Here is a 9,225-nt window from a genome sequence, read left to right as displayed (position 1 = left end):
TGTGTGTGTGTGTGTGTGTGTGTGTGTGTGTGTGTGTGTGTGTGTGTGTGTGTGTGTATTATGCAAAGGTTTTCTACATAGGTATGATGACAGTTAGGTACCAGTGAGTTAATACACTAGCATTTCAATTGTGGATGCTCAGAAAATGGTTAATGGGGTGTTTGTCAAAATCCAGTCCTCCAAAGTCGCACAGTTAAGCACACTTTCAATTTTTGTTTGGGTTTCCAAAATGAATTATGGATGGGGTGACTATGGATTAGTAGGTTAAACTGGGATTCAGGAAATCTGGGTTCTCTTCCTGGCCATGCTAGTGGTCTGGCAAAATCACTCCACCTGTCCATACCCTCCTGGCTGTGAGAGAGGTTAATGGTACTGGTCACCTTAATGAAGTGCTTTGAAAAGCCATGTATATGAGAAAGTAGGGTTGGCAAGTCAGTCAGTTAACTGGTCAAATTGACTGCATATTTTTGATTGGTGAAATTTTACCAAAAAAAAAAGTTACCATTGATTAGCAATATTACCAAAAAAATATAATCCTTTTTTGTAGTTTTCTTAACAGAATTATGAAATCATTTTTATTATTTTTGACATGCTTCTTAATGGAAAATTTGTGACTTTTTCTGTGTATTATTTGGACCTATTGGCAATTTTTAGAAAAAAAATTTTGACCAATGTTTGACCAGTCAATTGATTGAATTTGACTTGCCCAGTCAAATTGTACCCAACCCTGTGAGAAACATATTAGTAATTGCAGTTATTGTAGAGAGATCTCTTGTTGTGCAATATATCAGTCTACTATTTAATACTTTCTCTTGCTATTACTTCACAAACATGAACAATCTCATTTTATCTGAGTTTCCTTAGAAAGAATAAACACTAGTGTGAAAAGAAGAAAATCTAAAGCAGGTTTGCTTAGGAATAGAACTAAGGGTGCAATGCAATATTCACTCTGCAAGACATTTCATACTTTAAAAAGAAGGTGAACTAAGATTTCCATGCTTCACCTACTTTAGCAACTGGAATAGAATACAATACTTTTATTATAGTGTTTCTGATATCAGTCCAGCTCTGTTCTCTTTTCAGTGGAACCAGGTAAAAGAGCAACTTTCTATGACAAGTAGTAGTTGACTCCAATAAGAGCAACTCTCCCCAAGTATGTTGCTTTGATAAGATACTTGTAGCTGAGATGAGCCAATGAGTTAGAGTAAAATATGTTGGCAGAAAAATATGTAGTAGAGCCATTGAATTGGTCAGTATGCTATGAGGGAATGTTTCATGATCAACCATAATATGACAGATGACAGAACAAGGAGTAATGGTCTCAAGTTGCAACAAGAGAGGTTTAGATTGCGTATTAGGAAAAACTTTCTCGCTAGGAGGGTGGTGAAGCACTGGAACAGGTTACCTAGAGATGGTGGAATCCCCATCCGTGAAGGTTTTTAAGGCCTGGCTTGATGAAGCCCTGGCTGGAATGATCTAGCTGGGGATGGTCCTGCTTTTGAGGGGGTTAGACTAGACGATCCCTTGAGGTACCTTTCAACCCTAATTTTCTATGGTTCTGTGACTTTCACCACTTTATAGCTTAATGTAAGTTTACATGTGGTTAAACCAGCAAAAGTGATACTCTGCTTTCTGTCCTTTCAGGTTTATTTTTGGACATCAAGCCCATCACTACCTGCCAGTGAGGAGGGATTTCAGCCCATGCCATCAATAACAATAAGGCCACCAGATGATCAACACCTTCCTACAGCAAACACTTGCATTTCTCGCCTTTATGTCCCACTCTATTCCTCTAAGCAGATTTTGAAACAGAAATTGTTACTCGCCATTAAGACCAAGAATTTTGGTTTTGTGTAGAGTAAAAAAAGTGTGTATTGCTGTGTAATATTACTAGCTAAGTTTTGTAGATTTTCCATTTGTCTATAAAAGTTTATGAAAGTTAATGCTGTCATACCCCTGGTGGTACTTTAATGATTAAATGCAAACATTCCTATACTAGATTTGTAACGTAAAGGCCTAAGGAGCACTAGCAACATTTGACTATAACAGCGACAGCATGCTAGTCAGTAACTTCTTGGCCTAGCCCCAGCCAAAGATGACAGCAGAACAATATTATTTACACTGTGATTTATCTTTTTGCTGAGGGAAAATATGTAAAATGTTCTGAAAATTCACTGCTGCCTTTGTGGAAAGTGTTTCAGCAAAGGTTCTTGTATAGAGGGAGTAGGGAATTTCAAAATAAAAAATTAAGTATGTTCTGTGTTTTATTTTAACTTTTTTATGGTGTTTAATTTGTGGTTGGCTGCAGTTGTGTATCATGTATATTGAAATTGTAAAAAAAAAAAAAAAGTTCTTGACAGTTCAGATCTAAGAGTTGGAATCATTCACTTTTACTTATGAAACCACTTACATTGCAATTTTTGTTCTTGTTGCATTGAACTCTGGCACATTAGATATCATCACTAATATTTTGCATGTAATCTGTACCTTTTTAGTGAGGGTTTTTTTGTACATGCGATGAGGCCAATGCACAGTATTTCATAGTTCACAATCAACACTTTTGTATCCCTATTTCAGTGAGCAGTCAGTCAGGAGGTTGTTCCACTTCCAGTTCTACCTAGACACTTGTACTACGTTATCTCAACTGTGTAAACTCAGCCTGGGCACTTTCTGGTAACTGTAAAATGTTTATAAGATCATGATTATTGAAGATACATTTTGGAAAATTTTAATGTTCGTGAGCAGCTTAACTACTTTTGTATCTAGCCTTTTTTAAGTATCTTGTTACAGTTTTTTAATAAAGAAATTACAGACAAAATACCAAGTCATATTGAAGAAACAATAGTTTTTATTTATTTAGCCCTTATTTGAGCTAGCAGCATACACAAAACACAGTAGCCCACTTAAAATCTGAATTTTGTGCTTCTGCACTGCAATAAACAAAATGAAGAGATTCAGCCCACATTTTACAGTTAGCAGAGACTCCTGAATGAAATAAGCCAGGCAACCCCTTCTTTCACAGAAAAACTTGGTTTGAACAGAAAGAGGTTTGTTCCAATAAATTCAGGATTGATTTTGGTGGAATAAATCTACAAAGTGCATAGCAGAGGGAACCTACTGTGTGTTCATTCTTTAATAAAATGGTTTACTGGTTTTGGGGAGGGTAGTCTTTGAACATACAGTAAGCTAGGGCTTGTTTGTCATTTTCAATTTGTATTGCTTAGTGTGACTGCTTAAGAGTTGTGAGGACATTGGGAAAGTATGGAGCAATCCTGGCCACCTCTTCCTATTGTTATTCTGGTACCATAGCTTAGCAGATTGGATTGTTGAAGACTGGGGGGGGGCACAGCATGGGTTGGCTTTTGAAAGATGCTACTGTCTTTCTCTTCCTCTAACCCTTCGACCATGTTACGAGGATTTTCCCTTTTGAGGAGAGCTATTGAGATTTTGTCAAAATCTGTCAGTGCTGCTTTGTGGCTGAAAAATAGAGCCTTCTGCTTCCATAATTATTCTAGCTTCTGTAGGCCTTGATGAGGGCTTGAATCCAAAACTGGTCACTCTGGGAGTTTATACATGTGCTCTGGGAGGCAGGGGGAGCTTTAATTAGTGCAGCTCTGAGAGCCGTGCTAATAAAGTGCCCAGAACATCACTTATATCAGTATCCCTTTGCTGAAAAATGATGGCTAGGGCCTTTCAACTAAAACTCACTGAATGAGCTTTAAAGTGCCCTGCAGACATTTTTCAGCGTGGGGATGCTGATGCATGTGACGCTGGAGGCTTCTGGAATGCAGTAATTTCCACACTCCAGCAGACTCAATTAATTGTGGCTGCTCTGATGCTCTGGAATTACAGTACATTGGAGCAGGCTCCCTGCATGTGTATAGGAGCCCTGTGTGTGTTGCATTGACTCTGAAATTTTTGATCAGGCTAACTGTTCCAGGCTTGCAAGGTTAAACTGCAGATGCATCAAGTGAATCAGTAAAAATATTTCTACATGGATTGTGAAATGTAACCACATCCCCCTGGGAGTAGCTCTTGTAGGCAAATACAGAGTTTTTCTAGTGCTTAGATTATTAGGGCTGGGAGTGTAGTGTTTGGAATCTGCCACTGTGACCTTCAGGGAATCACTAAACTTTGAGCTGAGAGTCTGTCTAAACCCATAAGTTGTACCTCTTTTTTTCCTATCCTAGTTCTGTTGTTAAGTTATACAATCTCAAAAGTGTGGGTGCAGCTATAAAGATGCTTTACGTTGGTGCACCTATTTCTGTATTTAAAAAAAATGGGGAAGAAAACTATACTGGTATAAGGCACCACTGTATACTTCAGTAGCATACTAGGGTCTCACCAGTATAATGATATTGCAGTTTAAAAAACAAAATCAAAACATACCTCTAGCCAAAATACATAAAGTTAGTACAAAAACTGTGTAGAACAGGTCTCGGATCCAGTTTGTAAAAATGACTCCCTACTTGATGAGCTTTATGAGGCTTAATGGTGTAAAACCTTCAACAAAAATCCTCTGATGAAAGGCCATATACATGTAAATTATTGTGTATATATGTATTGTGTGTGTATATGTATATAAATGTATGTGTATGTATAACATATAAATATATGTTATATGTATATATATTTATGTATATAGCTTAAACAGTTTTTTTTAAATCCTGTACTGTATAGCTAGGCAGAAACTACACAGGTAGTCTTATACAGTAGTTCACAATATATACACACACGAAGGCATTCTGATGACATGAACAGAAGGAAAAACTAGAATGATGTATGCTGTCGTCATTGACTTGAAATGTGTATGTTGCTTTATAAATTAGCATTTTTTTTCTCTGTATGGTATATTTAAACAATATCAAGGTTTTAATAAGAAAATGTTTATTAAAATCATACACCTCATTTCCCTTTGACTTAAGCCCTTCTGTTAGTTTATTTTTAAGGTGTGGTAGAGAAACAAAAGTAAACCAGGAAGATTTTTATAGCATTTAATTAAAATGCTTTATAGTCTACTTTCTCAGATGTTTATAATTGTTGAAATAAGAGGCAAAGTAGTTACCAACAAAATGTGTTGTTTAAATATTAACACTAATTATTCTGTATTTTAACTACAGGGAAAACTGGTCCTATGCTGTGCTAACCTGTCAGTCTGGGATTTTAATGATTCCTATAATGAGTCTACTTCAGCTAAGTTTCATGCTTTAGCCCTGGAATTCTAGATTTAAAAAATTGGGCTGGGTGTTCCTCAGTTGGTATTATTTTCCAGCTGTTTCCTGTTTTGAAATGTCCCTGAAATGTACTTGCTTTTTGCTACATACATTTGAGCTTCTGGTAATTAAATCCACATTTAGTGAAAGAGCAATGAATTAGAAAAGCAAAACCAAAAAAGTTTCTTGCCAGATATTAGTCAAGCAGCTGTGAGAAACTAAACTTCATTCTTTCCCTTCAGAGGTAGGTGTGGGAGGTAGGTAGGTGTAAGAACATGATCTGTAATAAATGTTAGGATTTTTGTTTTGAGATATTGGCAGTGCACCCATGCAAAGATATTGAGCAGAAAATATTATCATGCCCTTATCTTTAATCCTTATTCAAATAGGGAGAAATACAAAAGTCATCAAATCCATCTTCCTATTGCAGAGCTGTGCCTAGGGTATCTTTTCTACTAGTCTAATTTTAAAGCATGTCTGGTATCTTCTGTAACTACTATTCCAGTGGTCTCCAGTTGTATTGGACGTTGGGTAACAGCGTTGATTCGAAAAACATGCTGTGGGCAGCGACATACTTTATTCTCACTGTCTAACTCAGTTGTAACCTTTCAATTTCCTGTGGCTGTGAGCAGTGTCAGTCTAGGGGGCATTATGTTGCCAATGAGCATTTTTTTTTTTAAAGGATCCTTAGTCTAATATATTCTACATTTAGGAGGTTTTCCTGTTTTTCTACCTAAATTTTTCTCTTTTGTAAAGTCATCTAATCATAACCTATGTATAGTGTATGTATATCATTATATGTAGTATGAGGCCTTTTTATGCCATTCTCCTTTCTGTTCTCTGTTCACAGTTTTGAGTATATTAACTTCTATCTGCCTTTCTTTTGTATTAGTCGAGATTTGGAGTGACTAGTTTCAATTCCTCAGTCTTTTCTGTGAACACCTTCAATTTTTCTATCTTTTTAGAAACTTTTCTCCCCCAGAATGGAATGAAGTACAGGCAAATCCAAATTACCAACATTCACCTTAACTGGCATTAGTGCATCTCCAAGTCCAAATAACCACATAGAGATTGAAATGCATCTGAAACTTACTATATGAAGACTTCAGCTGACACTCCTAACCTTTACGTGAAATGTTTGGATCAGAGCTTTGAAGAGAAGACATGAATCCATCCATGATTTAATAGGTGTGCATCCCAGAATTGCACTGACCTTTTGGTGCTGACGCCATTTGCACAACAGAATTTGACCTACCATTTTCCTGAGCTTTCCTAGCCCCCTATTGGTGTTAACTTGGAAATTCAACTAGGAAAATGCTTTTTATTCATAGCCAAACCTGTCTTGGGTTTTTGTCACTGAACTGTAATTTAGTTATGTTGAACTCCCTCCTGTTGGTTGAATAACTGAAAAATTACTTATGGCTTTTCAGCTCTTGATAATCTAGCCTGTTGCGAGTGTGTATGGAGAGGAGGGAGTATGCCTTTTAGTTAACAAGATATAGAGCAGGATACCAGGAGAACCTGTGTATGTACCCATTCCTCCCCTCCAACTTTCTGTAACCCATCTACTTGTATCTGTTTTCTTTTCTGTAAAACTGGCAGACAGTCTTACCTCACAGGTGGTGATATTTAGTGTTTTAATTTTTGTAAAGCACTTGGGGAATCTCATGGGAAAATGCAGAACTGCAAGATATTATCATTTCCACATATGCGGCTTTTGCCTGCGGTAATCCATAAGTAATGTGACTGGTTAGGTCTCCTATAAACTGAAAATTTCAGTGAACTAAAAGGTCTGTCAGTTATCTTGTGCTTGCTGCTGTGCTGGCCACCATAGGTATGTGTTCAATTTTTGCATACTTGGCCTCTTTCGTGTTCAGTGACAAACAAGCAATACAGTAGATATGAACAGTAAGTTGAATAATGTATTCATTTAAGAGGAGTTCTTGAAATACTGTAATTTCTCACAACACACATTTTTCCTTCCAAAATCATCCCCTCCCTTTCCCCCACAATTTGGGGTGCATGTATTAAACAGGGAAGCTGCCTCTTTTGCTAGAAAAGAAGCATGCCTAGAGAAGCTGCATGCTGTGCAACTGCCAAGATGGCAAAATCCTGTGTCAACCTGTAGCTTGTACCTGAAGGAGCAAGTGAGCTTGCTCATCAAGTATCTTGATGAAGCTTGTGATGTAGAAATAACTTTGTTTACAGGCGCTCATATAAAGAACTGTTAACAGTAAAGAAGCATCAGTCTGTTGCTGTCCTTGTAAGGGTCTGGGGCCTAAACTTGTGTGACATAGAGTAAGTTCTCCTGGAGACAGTGACCAGGAAGTATGGCACCCCAGAAGACCATCTGGGTGAGGCATCTGGCACCAGAAACTTCCTGGGTACTGTGTTTCCAGGAGAACTTCATCAGTCATCCATGAGATGAGGCTGAAAAAATATTTCTGCATTATGCCTTGTAAAAACAAGGTGCATGTTTATTTGGGGATGTATGCAAGAAAATAGGGGAGTAGATTACTACCAAGAGCCAACATAATGCATGGCAACAAAAATAATGTAAGCAATGGCTGGAGCTGGTTGACTTTTTAGGGGAAATAGTAAATTAGCTGAGGAAATAAGTTTTAGGTAGGCTGAAATTTGCAAAGTTGAGGTGAATTTGCAGAACTGCGGCTGAAAACTTGCAATGTTTAATTCTACACTGCAAAAATGAAAGGTTTTGGCTTTTAATTTTAAAATGGCATTTAACTTAAACATTGACCTAAGTTTTAAAAAAGTGCAAATGATACACCTCTGAAACAAAAAAAACTAGTTTCTGGTCAGATGAAATGTTTTGCATCAAAGTGAAACAATTGTATCATTATTTTGTGAGGGGGAAAAAGATCCCATTTTGGGTTGACCCAAACTATATATTTTGTTCCCTAACCCTATTTTACTACTGATCTGAAAAAAATCACCTCGTAGCAATGATTTATGTTTGGACTGGATTATATGTGACCTATCAAACCATTTAGGGAATTGCTGTCAGGTATGTTTCTTGTTTGGTTTTGCTTCTTTGGTGGGAAGGCTTGAGGAGTGGTGTGGAAGGTGTGGGGAGGAGAGATTTCAATTCTTATAGTGAAGTTAAAGTTCTCTGCTACAAAAAAAACTCTTTATCAACCCTATTTCAGTAAACAGAAGTTTCTGAAAATTTCACTCCCAAAATCACTAATCTTAAAATCTGTCCGTAAAAGATATTCATGTTCATGTGTTCTCAGAAGAAATGGATGGTTACTTTAACCATTGTTTTAGAGGGAACCTTTCCTTTTTCATGTCCTTGTGAAGAGGTATTTATCAGAATTCACAGATTGTGTTGGAATCTGACAAGCCGCACAGTATTAGGCTGGGAGTGCAAAATGCAATTATCTTTTAACCCTATGTAATCATTTTTATAGGCAGGCTTAGTCAGGGACTACTGTGCTAGCTTTACTCCAGTTACATGTTAAATAGCAGTGCCTAATGCTTTGCTGCTACATATATTAAAATGTGTACTAGATTATGAACAGAATACCAATGAACCTATAATCTGCCTCTGGGTGGCTGGGAGAAATGTTGTCCTGTCTTGCTTTCTGCTTTTTCACTTGCTTCTTTCAGAGAATGTCGGCTCACTTAAAAGCACTGGAACAAATCCTTGGAACTGAAGTCATTTAGCCCCGGAACAGGAATTGCAGTAGTGGTACAAGGTTTGCTGCACTGTTAACTGCTAAATTCTGGCATTTGTGGGAGGGTGGACAAGGACAACTCTACCTACAGGATGAAAGTGTAGGTCAGTTGCCATATCCATTCAGTGCTTAGTTCCTTTCCATTTGAAGCATGTGTTCACATACCATCAGTCTTGGTCCTTATAGTGGCACTGGGCTAGCTAGCCTTGTCTACTGTATAAGATGGAGTATTAGACTGGAAGAACGTATACATTACATGTGTAAATTGTCCATTTTACAGTGCAACAAGATTTCCATGTATTGGTGTTAGAAGC

General features: G+C 37.4%; 1 protein-coding gene across 9 annotated transcripts in view; it reads left to right on the top strand.

Moving 5' to 3' along the window:
- UBR5 (ubiquitin protein ligase E3 component n-recognin 5) overlaps nucleotides 1-2,828 on the top strand; it is a 175,212-nt gene extending 172,384 nt beyond the window's left edge. For all 9 annotated transcript variants that reach the window (XM_019528036.1, XM_019528038.1, XM_019528037.1 and 6 more), the window contains one exon: nucleotides 1,645-2,828. In XM_019528036.1, coding sequence (XP_019383581.1) covers nucleotides 1,645-1,857 — 213 coding nt within the window. In that variant the 3' untranslated portion in view covers nucleotides 1,858-2,828. The remainder of the gene's footprint in view (nucleotides 1-1,644) is intronic.
- Nucleotides 2,829-9,225: the final 6,397 nt, after the last annotated feature.

Source organism: Gavialis gangeticus, unplaced genomic scaffold (assembly GCF_001723915.1).
Source record: "Gavialis gangeticus isolate Ggan-Ray unplaced genomic scaffold, GavGan_comp1, whole genome shotgun sequence".
NCBI lineage: Eukaryota > Metazoa > Chordata > Crocodylia > Gavialidae > Gavialis > Gavialis gangeticus.
This window is presented reverse-complemented; position numbering and strand designations above follow the sequence as displayed.